Source organism: Mirounga angustirostris, unplaced genomic scaffold (assembly GCF_029215605.1).
Source record: "Mirounga angustirostris isolate CCGP_5_RB_7025 unplaced genomic scaffold, mMirAng1.0.hap1 SCAF_3, whole genome shotgun sequence".
Taxonomy (NCBI): domain Eukaryota; kingdom Metazoa; phylum Chordata; class Mammalia; order Carnivora; family Phocidae; genus Mirounga; species Mirounga angustirostris.
The window spans coordinates 13582432-13598447 of record NW_026991711.1 but is presented as its reverse complement, the minus strand read 5'-3'; the positions used below and the strand labels follow the sequence as shown (position 1 = coordinate 13598447).

The following is a 16016-nucleotide window of genomic DNA, read 5'->3' as shown; positions in this document are numbered from 1 at the left end:
GCTGTCTGATTTCAAACTATATTACAAAGCTGTAGTAATCAAAACTGTATAATATTGGCATAAAAACAGACACATAGATCAATATAACAGAATAGAGAGCCCAGAAACAAACTCACTCACATATAGTCAATTAATTTACAATAAAGGAGCCAAGAATATATAATGGGAAAAGTCTCTTCAATGAATAGTACAGGGAAAACTGAGCAGCTACATGCAAAAGAAGGAAACTGGACCACTATCTTATGCCACGCACAAAAATTAACTCAAAATGGATTAAAGACTTGAGTGTAAGATCTGAAACCATTAAACTCCTTTCCTAAAAAAAAAAAAAAAAAAAAACATAGGTGGTGACATCAGTCTTGGTGATGATTTTCGGGGTTTGATAACAAAAGCAAAGTCAACAAAAGCAAAAATCAACAAGTGGGACTGCTTCCAACTAAAAAGTTTCTGTCCAGCAAAAGAAACCATCAGCAAAATGAAAAGGCAGTGTATGGAATGGGAGAAAATATTTGCAAATTATATATCCGATAAGGGGTTAACATCCAAAAATATAGTAAGAATTCATAAAATAGAATAGCAAACAAACAAAATCCTCTGCCCATTTTTTAAATGGGCAGAAGATCTGAATAGGCATTTTTCCAAAGAAGACATACAGATGGCCAACAGGTACATGAAAAGCTGCTCAACAGTACTCATCGTCAGGGAAATGCAAATAAAGATCACTGTAAATCACCTCACATCGGGGCACCTGGGTAGCTCAGTCAGTTAAGCATCAGACTCTTGGTTTTCAGCTCAAGTCATGATGTCAGGGTGACATGGAGCCCTGTGTTGGGTTCTGTGCTCAGTGGGGAGTCTGCTTGAAGATTCTCTCCCCCTGCTCCTCCCCTGACTTATGCATACGCACACACGTGCTCTCTCTCTCTCTCTCAAGTAAATAAGCCTTAAAAAAAAAAGATACCACCTCACATCTGTTAGAATGGTGTTATCAAAAAGATAAGAGGTAACAAGTATGGCCAGGAGGTGGAGAAAAGGAAATCCATTGCATTGGGAATGTAAGTTGGTGCAGTCACTGTGGAAAAGAGCATAGAGGTTTCTCAAAAAAATTAAAAATAGAACTACCATATGATCCATCAATTCCACTTCTGGGTATTTATCCAAAGAAAATGAAAACACTAACTTGAAAAAATATCTGCACCCCTATGTTCGTTGCAGCATTATTTACAATAGCCAAGATACGGCAACAACCCGAGTCTCTGTCAATGGATGAATGGATAAAGAAGTTGTGGCATATACATACAATGAAATACCATTCAGCCATTTTAAAAAAGGAAATCTTGTCATCTGCAACAACGTGAATGGACCACGAGGGCATTATATTAAGTGAAATAAGTCAGACAGAAAAAAACAAGTACTATATGATCTCACTTATACATAGAATCTGGAAAAAAAAACAAACAAACTCATAGAGACAGATAGAAAGATTGGTGGTTGCCAGAAGCAGGGCAAGGGGGCTGGCAAAATGGGTAGAGGGGGTCATAAGGTACAATCTTCCAGTTATTCAAAAAAAGTAATTCATGAGGACGGTAATATTCAGCATGGAGACTACAGTTAAGAATACTGTATTGCATAGTTGAAAGTTGCTAAGAGAGTAAATCTTAAATGTTCTCATCACAAAAAGGCAAATTCTGTACCTCCATATGGTGATGGATGGTAATGACTTACTCTAGCAATCATTTCACAATATATACAAATATCGATCATTACATCATACACCTGAAACTAATATAATGTTGCATGTCAGTTATACCTCAATTTAAAAAAGAAAAAGAAAAAGAAAAAGAAGTGGGGGTGGGTAGCCTTTAGTAGGATAGAGATTTAAGAGCCTATACAACCCAGTCCTCAGGGACAAGGTCTTGCATTGAGTATTCTGCCTTCCAGAGATGCTTCTGGAAGTAAAGAGAGGAGGCTTAAGGGGATGCCATGTTTTAAGCCTTTCAGTTTGAGTGCCAAATACCTACCCTTTGAAGTCAAAGCTTTCTAAATGTATGAACTCTCACGCTCCTGTTTTAAAAAGTCAACTGACTAAATTTTAGAGCCATAAAATACCTCAGGCCACTTAGTCATTACTGCTCAGCACTGATCCTTCCTTGCCACTACAAAGTATCAAAGAACCCGTGCTGAATGTGTGTGTGTGTGTGTGTGTGTGAGAGAGAGAGAGAGAGAGAGAGAGAGAGAGGGAGACAGAGAGGTCTTTGAACCTGGATCTACTGGTATAATATACTGAGAAAGAAGACTAGCAGGTGAGAAGCTGAAGAGAGAAACACAGGAATGTGGAATGAAGTCCAGAGATGAGAAATAGCAAGGCCAGTATTTCAGAAGCCATTTTCGTCCAGAAGACGCCACAGCTTTGTCCTCCAGCCACTCTAGCTGCAGCTGGTTCTGAGAGATGATCAAGGACCCGGTGGATCCCATCTCAGACAGCCTGGCAGCAGGCCTTGTACAGAAACTATGGGGCCGAGGCTCCCGGGAGCGAGCTGGTGTGGCACCCGGGACAAGAATCATTCGGAGGTGCCGCTCTTCTCTTTTCTTAGCTGCAGCTAAGAACTGAATTCAGACGTGAGGACATGGTGTCAGCCTGGACTCTACTTGCGGAGCTTAATTTCAGTCCAGGATCTGGGACCCACTGTGCCGGGGCAGTCGCTCTCCAGAGCGCTGGTTGGAACAGCCTCGCCCCTCCCATCTGGAGGAGGCCTTGGCTGATGGTGGGACACAGCTCTCCACCAGCACTCTGGCCTCACACTCAAAGACATCAGCACAGCTCGGGGCGTTGCCCTCTTCTGTTTTAAGAAATTACCAGCAAAATCTAGGGAGTGCAGAGAAATGGAAATAGCCCCAGACTGGGAAGTCAGGAGTCCCGGGCGCTTTGCCCTGACTCTGCCTCAGCGGCACTGACCTTGCATGATCCATTTGGTCTATACTCTAAATTGCTTTCACCCGTAAGTTCTCACAGCCACCCTTGGCCTTCACGGATATTGAGAAGGTTAAAGAAGACAAGGTGTGGGAGAGCGGTTTGAACACTGGGAACCCTTCGGAGGCATAAGGTATTACTGTCAACAGTAATAATAAGAGTGCCCATCTCTGAAGATGAGGGTAACTTTACTTTTTACTCATTACCTTCAATGAAAAACACTCAAAGAGAGAGAAAATACCTCACTGAATCTATCTTCCTAAGACCTATACAGTTTTAACTTTCAGCTGCACATGGAACAATGTATTTTCCCAGCCCACATTTCAAAAAAGAGAAGACATTTACTATCATTTAATAACATTAATAGAGTTTATACCTCTGTACTCACATTTCTATGCTGATTATATTCCTATTCTAGACACAATGGGCCATTTGGGGGAAAAACTTTATTACTGCAGGTTTTACACTACCGATGAGAGCTGTTATTTACTGAGTTCTGACCATGGGAAGGGGGGAGAACTAATACCTGATTTGGCCCAACTCTTGAAGCTAAGCTTAAGGTTTTATGTCCCGTCTGCTGCTGAGAAAACTAAACCCCGGCGAGGTTAACTCACTGCCCAGGATAAAAGTTAACTGGCAGAGCTCTGGATTTGAATTCAGATCGCTCTCAGTCTAAAACCTGTGGTTTTATTTGTAAATAATACTCTCCCCGAGCCCTGTTAGAGCTATCATTAGTAAAACAAACTGCAACATCCATTTTAGATCATTAAATTAGATGAACAAGTAACGTACATTTTGGAAAGCACGCTCTTCCTAATTGTAATAGATTTGCTGATAGGCGAAAAGGTTTCAGGAAATGAGTTTTGAGGTTCTGACATCCTATTGACAGTCAAGGTACAAGCTGTATGTCACCACACGGACCCTGACTTCAAATGATCCATGGGAGGGAGGGCTGGGGGTGTGGGGGAGAGCTCTTTTCTTTCAGTGTTTACTTTGATAATTGGTCTCTGGGTTAAATTACACATTTAGTACAAGTGTTTTAATACTTACTTTCACAAACTGGGCCACACATCAGATCATGTAGTAAATTTTTTTAAATGCAAATTTCAAGGCCTCTGCCTAGACCTATTGAGTCTGGCCATATCTCTATTTAAGAAATTCCCCACAGGCATTTCTGATATAGCTAGTTTTTTGAATCACTGATCTGTTGTGATTTATGACCTTTCAGGGTGGATTTTTTTTTTCTTTAATTCTAACATTATATAGTCATACCATTCAAATCACTTGGCTTTCTTTCAAGAGCGCTAACTTATAAAAGCTATGGTTCCTGAAAACCACAACTTTCTGTAATTATGGCTCAAATGGGTTGAAAATGGAAAACATACACATATAAAATTTTGGAGAAAAAAATTCCTAACTGCCATCTATTTCCCATGTTGAGACCTCATGTTGCAACTCTGTCCCAAAGTGAATTTTATGTCTGAGCCATAAAGATCTAAGAGCCCCCCCATGGGAGGGCTACGGCAGCACTCACAGACCATTAGAATCACCTCTTGTGGCCCCCAGACACTCCAGTAAAGACTTCCAGACTCTCTGAGAACTCCCTGCACATACTTTCAATATTTCACTGTTTTCTAACATGAGCACTCATAAGAGATATTTTTCTGTTATTGCTGTCAACAAAAAATTTGTTTAATAAACATAGATTGTTATTTTTCCCATATGTTCAACAACTCATTCAGAGCCATAAATAGAAAACAAGAATGTTACTCACAATGTATAAATAGCAGAGTAGCGTGACAGGGCCAATGGCAGGGTTCGGTATTAGAAAATTACATTAACACGTGATTGCAAATATCTGCACACTGGTCCTAAAAATAAAGAAGGTAAAAGTCATCCAATCACTAAAAAAGCAAGCAACCAACAAAAACCGTTCAGGTACAATTCAGGGTAAAATTTATTCTAAGAAAAATTTTAGCATCTTCAATTGTTAACATTGGTTCTAGAAGAGTGAGGCAAAGTTCCTTGTTCTCATATTATTTCCTTTCCGAGGGGCATATTTTTAGGCGGGGCTTTTAAAAATAATCATCCCCTCAACCCCTTAGTATATTTCTTCTTGTCTGTGGACTTCTCTAAATAAGGTACGGAATGCCTTTATCACTGCTGTGCAGATTTTGACCTAGGAAACCAAACTAAATTTTAATGGCTGGTTGAAAAATTGGCCAACTGAAAAGTTCATGCTCTTCCATTCAAGGGAAGGTTAGATCTAAACATGGTTGAGCTGGACCATGAAATAGCAGGTCTCTATGAACATTGCCTACAAACATTGGGTACTTGCATGCTAGTGAGGGGCTATGGGAACACGCTGGTGAGTCTGAGCAAATACAGCCCCAAATAATCCCCGCTTTTTGTGAATGTACAAACTCGATCAACTGGAAAATCAGGCGCTATTCAAGGTTTTTCTTTATTCATTTCCTTTTTGAGATCCACGGAGGAGAAATGAGAGATTTTGAGTCAGCATTCCACAGGTTTTACTCCCTTACCAACATTCAGTGTTTGGAATGATGAGCAATTATAGTGAGAATTATTATTTTCTTTTCTTGAGACTGCCTTCATAGAATTAAAAGTTTAACCTGTCCTCTGTAATTAGGTTTCTACAATGTTCTCCCATGATTTTTTGTATGGTTTTAGGAAGAGAGGATCTATATGGATTTCATTTTTATTAAGCAAAACAAAACAGGGAAGTTTAATGAACTTTCTCAGATATTGATTTACGCAACTGACACAAAGAGTCTTATCTATAATGAGTGAGTTTTGCTCAAATGACACTTGCTGGTGATTTTTTAAAAAGTTTTATTCTAAAGAAATCTTTGTCCTGTGTTGTCTTCCTTTAACAGCCCACTTTTCCTGTAGGTCCCGCCATAGGGACAAATACGGCGATTAGCTTTGCTCCTTACTTAGCACCTGTAACCCCTGGAGTTGGGTTAGTCCCAACGGAAATTCTACCCACCACACCTGTTATTGTTCCCGGAAGTCCGCCCGTCACTGTCCCGGGCTCAACTGCAACTCAGAAACTTCTCAGGACTGACAAACTGGAGGTACTTCAATTATATCTGTGATAAGAGATGCATTTGTGGTAGAAGTGTACTTCTGTGTAAGTGAACGCTTATAAGATATTCATTCAGTCTTGCAAAACAGCCACGTGCACACAACACACGTTCATCTAAGCACCATGCATTCGTACTTCTATGGTTTCAATTTAAGGCAGAGTATAAAGGAAATTAGTCTGTAGGAAAAGAATTAGCTTAGTACAAACAAAATTCACCCGTGGGGAATGTGTGTTCAGGGGCAAAATATTTAACAACCAGTAGAACTATGAATCAGTCACTGTGCAGGCCATAGAATGGCTCCAGAAGGCCTCCAGATGCTTGGCATTAACCTCTGATGGATCCTGGAAAGGTCTGAGAATGGGCAAGTCAGAGGCCCAGCAGTCAGGGCAATTGGGCCGGGGGGAAACTTGGGCACAGAGGTACGAGTAAATAGAACTATGACTGTTGACCACTTGGTATGATCATATTTCAATATTTTAAGAACTAATATAGTTATATTGGTATGTTCCCGAATATCAGCCCTGGTTGTATTACCTGTAAATAGGGGAACTGGAAGCTGGGCAAATTTAGTTATCGATTGAGATATTTTCTTTAACTTAAGTTCAAGTGTTCTATAAAAGCCAAGAAAACAAGTTCATATATTTATAGAACATAATTCTTAAGTCATGAGTCAAGCCAGTATTCTCTTTAATCAGAGGTAGAGGATTTATCTTAACTACTATAGCCTGTGATATTTAATAGAGCATTTTATACAGGTAGGCAAAGATTCTGATAGATTTTTCAACGAGCTCCTTTAATTCCAGTACCCATTAAAGTTGTTAGGTGATGTATGTATGGTTAGGATGTACACGGTGCTTTATATTGGATCATTGGAGAAAGTTATTTCAATGTGCATTCGTTTAAATATTTACCCAATAAAAATTTTTTAAAAAAATAAATATTTACCAGATAAATCTTGAGGGCAATAAAGTGTGGCTGCCTAATATCAGCTTCAGTCTGGAGTTTATGTATCCCAAAATGAAAAGACTATAGTTCTAACACTACTGTTTTGATCTAGCCTGCCCCTATGACTAGAGAACAGACCTTTCATGGTCTGCAAAAGCGTTTGGGGCTCCACCTGCTGGACCCATGGAGCTTTAGTGTTCAGTTGGTGAGTGTGGTTTAGAAAACAAATTAAATCAGCTGAGTTGGGAAAAAATCGTCCTCCCCAACAGGACTAGTAGACAAAGACATTGAAAAATAATTTACAGTGACTTTAGCAGGGCAGCTTGCAGTTCATTTCAAACCAGGAATGAAGTCGGCCACACACACAGATCCTTGGTAAACGCTCGATGGCCGGTATGTACCTCGGACGCAGGTTCAGACCAGAGGATTGCATTTAGAGATGAAGGCTGACTCAGAATTGATGGGAACACCTGAGAAATTTTTATTTTGTACATTTTATGAACTAAAGATGGAATATTGGCTTATATCCAAAGCAGGAGGGAAGAATGAGCAATTTTGTGACTTACCTATTTACCCTTCAAGCCCTCTTGGCCACTGGTCAGTGAAACTGTATTCTGCAAGCCCCTTTAACTTTCACAGGGCTTGACTGTCACGTCAGTGACCCTTCATATGATGTCACTGATGGTCGAGATGCCAACCACCACTTCAGTGTACTGACTTTGGAACTAGAGCCTAAAAGGAAAATAATTTACAATTTTACTATTAATTCTGCCCTGCTAATGATATTTTATAAGTATTATGTCTATTTATTACTTATGTCATCTTATTTTAAGAACTAGTCTTCAGATCAGGATTCAGAATACTCTTAAATTCTAAAGAAAACTTTCTTTACATGGTAAACTTTTGATCCACCAGAATTCTTAGAGGATGGAGCATTCTAGTTACTTGAGACTTCAGGAGAACTAAGGATTAAGGACTAAAAAAGCAACAATAACACATCAGCACTTCAGACTCCATTCCTACTTCCCTCCACTTATTTCTCTCCTTTTTATCTTTTCTTTCTGTCTGTGCTGTCAAAAATAATAACAGAGTGACCTTAAATGCAAGTTTCAACGTCTTAGATACAGTAGTTCTGACTTAGGATTGTAAGTGTAAGTTATCTTTGTAGAGCAGGGGACTTAGGGGGAAACAGGAGTATTCAGATTCACCCCACCCACTTCCCATCCTCAGAGGAGGAACAAATCTGTTTCCCCCAATTCTTTCTGGAATTGTTACAGCTATGCCCTGGGGGCTTGGTCTGTGATGCAACTATCCCTCCATGCAAAAAACCTATGGCATCCCAGAGTGGTCAGGGCAGGAGAAGATTTGGATATGGATATAGATGTCCAAATTCTGTACTGCATATACACATATATTGTGTCCTAATTATTACATATAAAGTAGATACGGAGATAAGCACACTACCCAGAGATAAAGGGAGGCTTTGTTGATATTCGTGATGTTAGCCCAACTGCAGACTTTTGCCTTAGTTTCTCAATACAGAGTCTCACTCCAGAAAAGAGGGCAAAGCAGAACTCAGATTAGTTTGTCAGGGACCCTAGTTGAGTTCTGGACAATCAAATTTTTACCGGAATGTCACAAAAGCCACCATTAAAAGAGAGGAAAAAGCATGTATTCCTTTAATTTTTTTTTTTTTTTTTTTTTTGGACATAAATGGCTGCGCTGGCGGAGGTGGTCGCCGGCGGCCATCAGGCTTCCTTCTGCATCGTCCGCTCTTGCCCCCTGTGTCCTAGGTATGCAGGGAGTTCCAGCGAGGAAACTGTGCTCGGGGGGAGACCGACTGCCGCTTTGCACACCCCGCAGACAGCACCATGATCGACACAAACGACAACACCGTAACCGTTTGTATGGATTACATAAAGGGGCGTTGCATGAGGGAGAAATGCAAATATTTTCACCCTCCTGCACACTTGCAGGCCAAAATCAAAGCTGCGCAGCACCAAGCCAACCAAGCGGCGGTGGCCGCCCAGGCAGCCGCGGCCGCGGCCACAGTCATGGTAAGTGGGGCGCGCCCGCCGCGCACCTTCTCCGCCCGCGGGGCGCCCCGCGGGATCCCGACGCTCGCCCCTGCCGCCCCCCCAAGGCGGGAACTAGGGAAGGCTGCCATCCCCGCTGCTCCGCTGCCTAAGTTCTGTTGTTGTTTGCCCCGTTTTGTTTTGGTTTGGTTTCCCTCCTCCTTCCCTTCTTCAGCACAATAAGTAAATCCCTCAGGCGCAGGGAACCCCCGGCGAGCCGCCGGCCCCCCTGCCCCTGCGGCGAGCCCGGCCCGGCCTCCTCCTCCTCCTCCGGGCGGGCTCCGCGGCCTGGGGCCACCGGGAAGGGGGGCCCAGCGCCCCGGCGACGGCCAGACGGCGGAGCCCCGGGGCCCAGAGGCCCGCGACAGGTGACCTTCAGGGACTGGCTCTTCCCCACCCGTTTCCCCCCTTGCCTTCAGACTTCCTCCCCCAAATGAAATTGTGTCATGGAACAGATGAAAATGGAGTTGTACTGACTGGTGCTTTAAAAAGGGGGCGGGGGACTGTAACCCAGCCTGGAGTCCCTGAGTCACTGTAATGTCCCTTAGAGACCAGCCGCCAGTGCCGCCCCCCCTCTTTCTCCCCCTCTTCCTCCTTCTTCTCTTCTTCCCCCTGCTTCTCCTCCTCCTCCTCTACTCCCTCGTCTCCTCCTCCTTCTCCCCCTCTTCCTCCTACTGTCCCCCGCCTTCTTCCTCCTCATCCTGGGGAGTCTCTTACAGCTCCAGAGTCTCAGGCCCCACCCCAGACCTTTGGGGTCAGAATTCTAATTTTAAAGTATCCTCAGGTGTTTTGTATACACATTAACAGTTGATAAGCCCCTGCCTAGAACCCTGGTTCTCAAACTCGGCTATATTTTGGAATTACCTGAAGGGTCTTGAAAGGTTCCAACATCAGCCCCATCCCCCAGAGTTTTTTATTTTATTGGTCTGGGTGTGGCCTGGGCGGTGGCCTTTTGTGAAAACTCCCCGGGGATTCCGATGTGCAGCACAGCTTGAGAACCATCACACTAGGTTGTAGAAATTGCTAATTAATTTGTTTTAAGGTGAGATCGCCGGCTTATCAGAAGCCTGTTATAATATATGATAGACACTGTGCATTCATTCATTCATTCACTGATTCATTCAGAACACGTAATGAGAGCGGCCATGCATCAGACACTCGCTGGGGAGCATCCAGAAATTAAGCAGGTTTTCTTGCCCTCGAGGAGCTTAGAGTTGAGTAAGTGAGGGCAACAGTGCTCCTCAGTGATGATGGAAATGCATGATGGGGTCCAGCGGGGCCTGAAAGACTCAGTGGGCCGCCCTTCCTTAGAAGAGACAGGGCTTCAGAGATGAAAGATACACTTTAAAACACAGTCTTCTAACTACAATATAGAGAAATTCTCCCTCTTTTTTGTTCTAGTAAAAGAACAGTTTGCAAAACTGATTGTAATTGGGAACGGAGCAGGGGCAGGTCTTGAACACATAGCAAGTTCTGGGTTCCACGTTCAGTAATGAGAATACAAAGGAGTAAATCGGTTACTTAATGCTGATGAAAAAGGAACTCTTTTAGCGAGCAAGGGAAGTCTTTTATACATTTCTCCAATGTGGAATCTGTCTTTCCATCCTCGTAGTGAAGATCTCATCCTATAAGGAGTAAAACTGTTTTCACTGTAATCATTATTTTAGGCCAGCCCCAGTGTATCCTAACTGGTACACTGATTGTTAGGCCCAAAGCACACGTTTTTCCACTGCACTGACATGATAAATCGTAACTGGGTACCAGGGTTATCCCCAGGGCTAGTCAGGACTCTGGGACTGAGACCAAAACCCAACTGAAGTAGCTTAAATTAAAAAGTTGGACTTCATGTGGTGCCCTCCAAAGGGAGTAGAAGTCACATAGAGATTAGGGGCGCCCAGACCCAGAAAGTGGAAAACCAGTAGATCTCTCTTTTTTTTCTCTCTTTCCTGCTTCTCTTGGCGAATCAGCTCTATCTTCTAAGACCAGGTTCTCCAGTGCAACACTGACCACGAGTCTAGACACCTGTGGGGACACATTCTTATGTCTTTTGACAGGAGAGAAAACAGCATCTTCTACAGCAGTTCTGGTTAGGGAAAAAACCCTAAACAGTTAAAGGTCATTCTGGGGGTTGTCCTCATGGTTAGAGTAATAGCGTGCCATGACCAGCTCAGCCTGGGTCACAATAGCCATTTCTGGCCACTGGCGTAGGAGATGAGGTTCTGGGGGTATGAAAAAAATTAGTCCCTATACCTCAAATACCTGTTGCTACAACAAACCACTGGTACTAATCGTAACCGGAGAGCTGAGCCCCGAATTTCTCTGAGCCTTGATTGTACCTGCCTGTTTATGAGAAGTACCCATTCTAACATCCACAATCAATATATCCTTCAATCACCGAAGGAACGGTGCAGCCCGTGTAGGTCAGTGGTGGGTGATGGGGAGAAGAGAAGAAATGGCCATTGGCACAAACACGTCATTCCTCAACCTGATATTTTAAGCCCAAGCCTGTACCCCTCTGCGCGCCTGCCATGTGCCCTTCCTCGAATTTGCACATCATACTCATCAAGGTGCGTGGAGGTTATTGCAGTGGATGTCAGTATATTTAGTTACCATAGTTCCCGGGATTGTCATACTGTGCCCAAATTTGGAGTTCTGATATTTCAGGGGATCTTGCAACATCGTCAAAGACAACCCAAAGGAATATAGTTTCAGAACAAAAGCCAGCTTCTTTCTGACAATGACATGAAAATTATTGAATTTGTCATGTCTTTTTAGTTGAAGTGAGAGGCTCATTTGAACCAGCCTCAATGCAGTTGGATAAAGTCAAAGTATTCTTCCTCTAGCGGCAAGATTACTCAATACACTGAAAAAAACCTCTTATTTTATTTCCTTATTTAAAAGAACAAATGGGAGTGATGACTGCAGTCAGCAGATATTAGTATTCCATTCACCTGGGCTCCATATCCCAACACAAAGAATTTCTGTGATGCAGTTTGTATTATTGTCCAGGGATTTCCCTTTCTTTTGATTAATTAGACCCTGAAAATGCACTTAAAGCTTTGATTCCAGAAAAGGAGACATTTATTTTCTTTAGAGCCTGATTCTTTCACAATACGTCTTAGAACGTGAGCATCGTCCTCACCAGATTTTTTTTTTTTTAAGCGAAAATAAGCCAGATACAAAGGGTATCTGATCTTCTAGCAAGCGATCTTTCTTCACACACTTCAAAATGGGGCTACACAGATTCCTATTTTGTAAAAGGAAACAGGACCGGCTGCCCTCAGCTAGAGAAGTTTCAATTGTCCAAGAAAACATGTAGAGGGATTTTGAATTCCATCCTATTTGTCCACATCCCTTTCTTCCGCATCAAAATGGCAGCTCTGATGATTGTCGTCAGGGTTTTCTGACTTCTCAGATTTGGTCTTTGCCCGTAATGCCCGGCATGGGCCCTTGGTTTGCACACCTTGACTCGCGGTTGGATTGTTCTTTGCCCCAGAGAAAGGAAAACCCCGCTGGATGTACACAATCCCGCAGGTGGCCCAGAGAGGGCAGGGGACACCAAAATGTTGGTGAGGCCAACGAGAATGGATGCCAAGTGACCGACACAGAGTAGAGGCTCAGCTAAAGAGAACCTTTTTCTCTGCTTAGGTGCCTAAGGAAGCTCCCAAGACCCACCAGGCTCAGTGATCTCTCGGATCTAGTCTAAGCCTGAAGACCTTTCAGTGTAGCTAAACATATGCCAAATGTATCCTCTCAATCAGAATATCTGTGCACTACAAAACCATATTATAATGTGATTATCAATCCACACAGATTTTTTAAAATACACTCTACACATGTGCCTCAAAGCGTGAGGTGTGCAAGATACTGATAGGTATGCTCAGCCCTCCAAAACCTTGGCGTTTCCTTGAAAAGACCCGACATACGCGTCTAGGAAAGATAACCCACAGCCTGCAGTGGGAGAAGAGGAGATGCTGTTGCCGTCCAGCTCAGTTGAGAGCTTTGTTTCTTTCTTCACATTCTTGGATTATTCTGATTTCTGTGGACATTAAGTTTCATCAATCAAAGATCAGAAAAAAAGAATATTAACCTTCCAGGTGATTATCCCAGGGGGAAATACTTAATATTTCTTTTCCTACTCGGAGACTTCATTAAATGATGCTTTGTTAAATCGAAATTTTATTCGTAACTACCAGCCTTTGGAGACATAATCACTCTTCTAGTTAGCACAGCAGACAAAATCAACCCAACAGTAGATTTGCTCTGGAACTCCCGAGGACTGGAAAAGTGGAGAGAACGGAGTTCCCGAAGATTGAGGCCAAATGATTCCGGGCTGGTGCACTCTGGGAGAACAGGCTACACAGCCTTATGTAGTTAGCACAGATTAATTTAAGCTTAAAGAAATGCATTATTTAACAATCTAGAAACTGTACAGCAACCAAAGGTTTTAAACGAACGTGGAGTCATGGGAGTTACATAATGGGGAACTTATATCTGCAGAAAGACTATCCAGTACAAAGAAGCTTTCTTATTGTGGGGCTCTCTGGGTTTTAAAAATGTTGCAATCCTACTTTCCAGACATTGATTTCATATTATTTGATGGCCTCTCTCAAGACTGCCTTACAAAACATTTCTCTGTTGGCTGTTCTAAATCTCTTCTCTGCCTTCAATCTTTTTCCCTCTTTATTTCTATCCCCCCCTTCTTTACCTCCTGTCATCTCTATACTTTTGATCCTGAATCATCAGATGATGACAAAAAGCCCTTGATTTGCGAAGGAAAATGTCATTAATTGTTCCTCATTTTGAGAACTTAGTACTGTCCCATCTTATTTCAAATGCCATAGTTCCAACTCAGAACTTCAGAATACCACGTTTTGTATTGATTGCGCAAACCTTAGGGATTTACCTATTGTGCTACATATAGAAAGGGGGTATTTCATTTTTTATTTGCATTGGAGCTATTCCTTTGATTTTTTTTTTCACAGAATTCCATCATAGAATTTTCCCATCTTTTACAGCAATTATCAAGGAATAGGAAAATTTTTTCATTGTGGTGAAGATTCAATCAATCTTTGTTATTATTTCAGCTGTTTAAATGAGACTATCTGCCCCAAAGTATGGTTATAAGTTAAAAATATTATTTTACGTCTACTATTTCAAGCAGTCCTTTGCTATTTTTTTTTTTTAGCTGTTTGCTATTTTTAGCTGTTGTTCTGAGAGTTCCACTTCTCATTAATTGGGTTGGTCACTGATTATAGCTAAAAGTACACACAGAATTATTAAGTATAAATGATTCTGATAGCTGAGAACACGAAATACCTGTTTTCCAAGGGTATTTTCTTAGCGTAATCCGGTAAGTTGATTGAGATAAATTGGATTATAATTTCAAATGTAGTGGAAAACAGAATGGATGATAAGTTAGTCGGTAGAAGCAGTACAATGGATTGAGAGTGGGAAATTTGAGAAACTTACTATTCATATTCAAAACTTGTTAAGTTTGGAACCTGCTCCCGCATTGCCAGATTCACGCTAACAGACTGAAGAGAAGAATTGAGACAATTATCCACATGATTCAGACAAAAAAATTAAGATCCAAACCCAAACAGTTTTGCCTCAATAATCTTGTGTTTGAATATTTTTTTGCCTGAATTTCTTGTCTCAGTTTGCCACTTCATTTTGTTAGGCTAGATCTTCATTAAAAATGACTTTTACAAAAGTTGAAGAGAATATCTTTTTTTTTTTTTTTTGACTCGGATCTTATACTTAGCACATTTGTTATTTTACATTTGAAAACTAACTTATCAGAAGTTCTTCAGTCCTATGGCCCTTGAAAATTTTGCATTTTTTTCTGAAGCAATATAAAAAATGCTTATGGTGTGTATGCAAGCTGCTGTTTTAATTAACTTTCCTGAATTTCAAACATCTATATTTTACTCTCTTATATGCTTTTAACTAAGGTATAGTAGATGCATTTTTGCTTCGATACTAATTTAAGGTGTAATATTCATTTCTTTAGAGAACATTTTTGTTGTTGTGCATGCCTAGTGTTTTGTACGTTGTATATTGCATTCAGAATATTTTTTTCCTTCTCACCTATCCACAATGCAATGCCGTTCCCATGATGCACCTCTGCTTGCTGTTTACCTGTATGTTAATTCGCTTGAATCCCATTGGCCCACTGCCATCATGTGCTCGCTGCCTGTTATTAAAAGACTCAGTCGACTGCCAAAGCAATGAAGCGACCTCTCGAAGCATCTGTAGACCTGGTACTTTGACCTTTCACCTTTCGCTTTGCATGTAGCTTTTCAGAGAACCATCTGAGATTTGTATTACTTGTAAAATCGGTTGCAAACAATCATTATTAATTAATGGAGAAAATTCAATAAGGTGTTTAGCCATCTCATTGTCATACGTAATATGTGAAATAAATTAATCCTAACAAATCTTAATACCTTTTCCAAAAGAGTGAAGCAAACTTAAATTACTTGCCTCGGAAAATGTTCCTTATAATTCTTATTAACCTTTAAAATCCAAGCAATTGCCGTTTAGTTAATGAAGAGAATAGGTATTAATAATAACACACATGCTTCTTTCCCCCCTTAGAATAGTTTAACTCATTTTAAAAGCTGAAGCCATTTTTTTCTTTCCTTTTTTTTTTTTTTTTTTTTTTTTTTTTTGGTGTTGCTTGATAGTTTTTCTTTTCCTTAGTTGAGATGCTACCGTTTTGGGTTACAGAAATCATGCTTTCGCTCTCAGTAACAAATTCTCACTCATTCGACATTGCCGCTGTTTAAATTAAGGTGCATGGCAGAGGCATCTCCTTAGCTGTCATTTTGAAAAAGAATGTTGTAGTTGATGATCTCTGTGGACCCTGGCGGTGTGGTGACTTTGAGTTATACACGTCCTGTCCAATTCTTT

General features: G+C 41.3%; 1 protein-coding gene across 6 annotated transcripts in view; it reads left to right on the top strand.

Moving 5' to 3' along the window:
- The window catches only part of MBNL2 (muscleblind like splicing regulator 2), a 156058-nt gene that overhangs the window by 105595 nt on the left and 34447 nt on the right, over positions 1–16016 (top strand). For 3 of the 6 annotated variants that reach the window (XM_045869616.3, XM_045869618.3, XM_054506394.2), the window contains 3 exons: positions 5866–6066; positions 8817–9080; positions 15311–15364. In XM_045869616.3, coding sequence (XP_045725572.1) covers positions 5866–6066; positions 8817–9080; positions 15311–15364 — 519 coding nt within the window. The remainder of the gene's footprint in view (positions 1–5865; positions 6067–8816; positions 9081–15310; positions 15365–16016) is intronic. The other 3 variants (XM_045869619.3, XM_045869620.3, XM_064585943.1) reach the window with 2 other exon arrangements.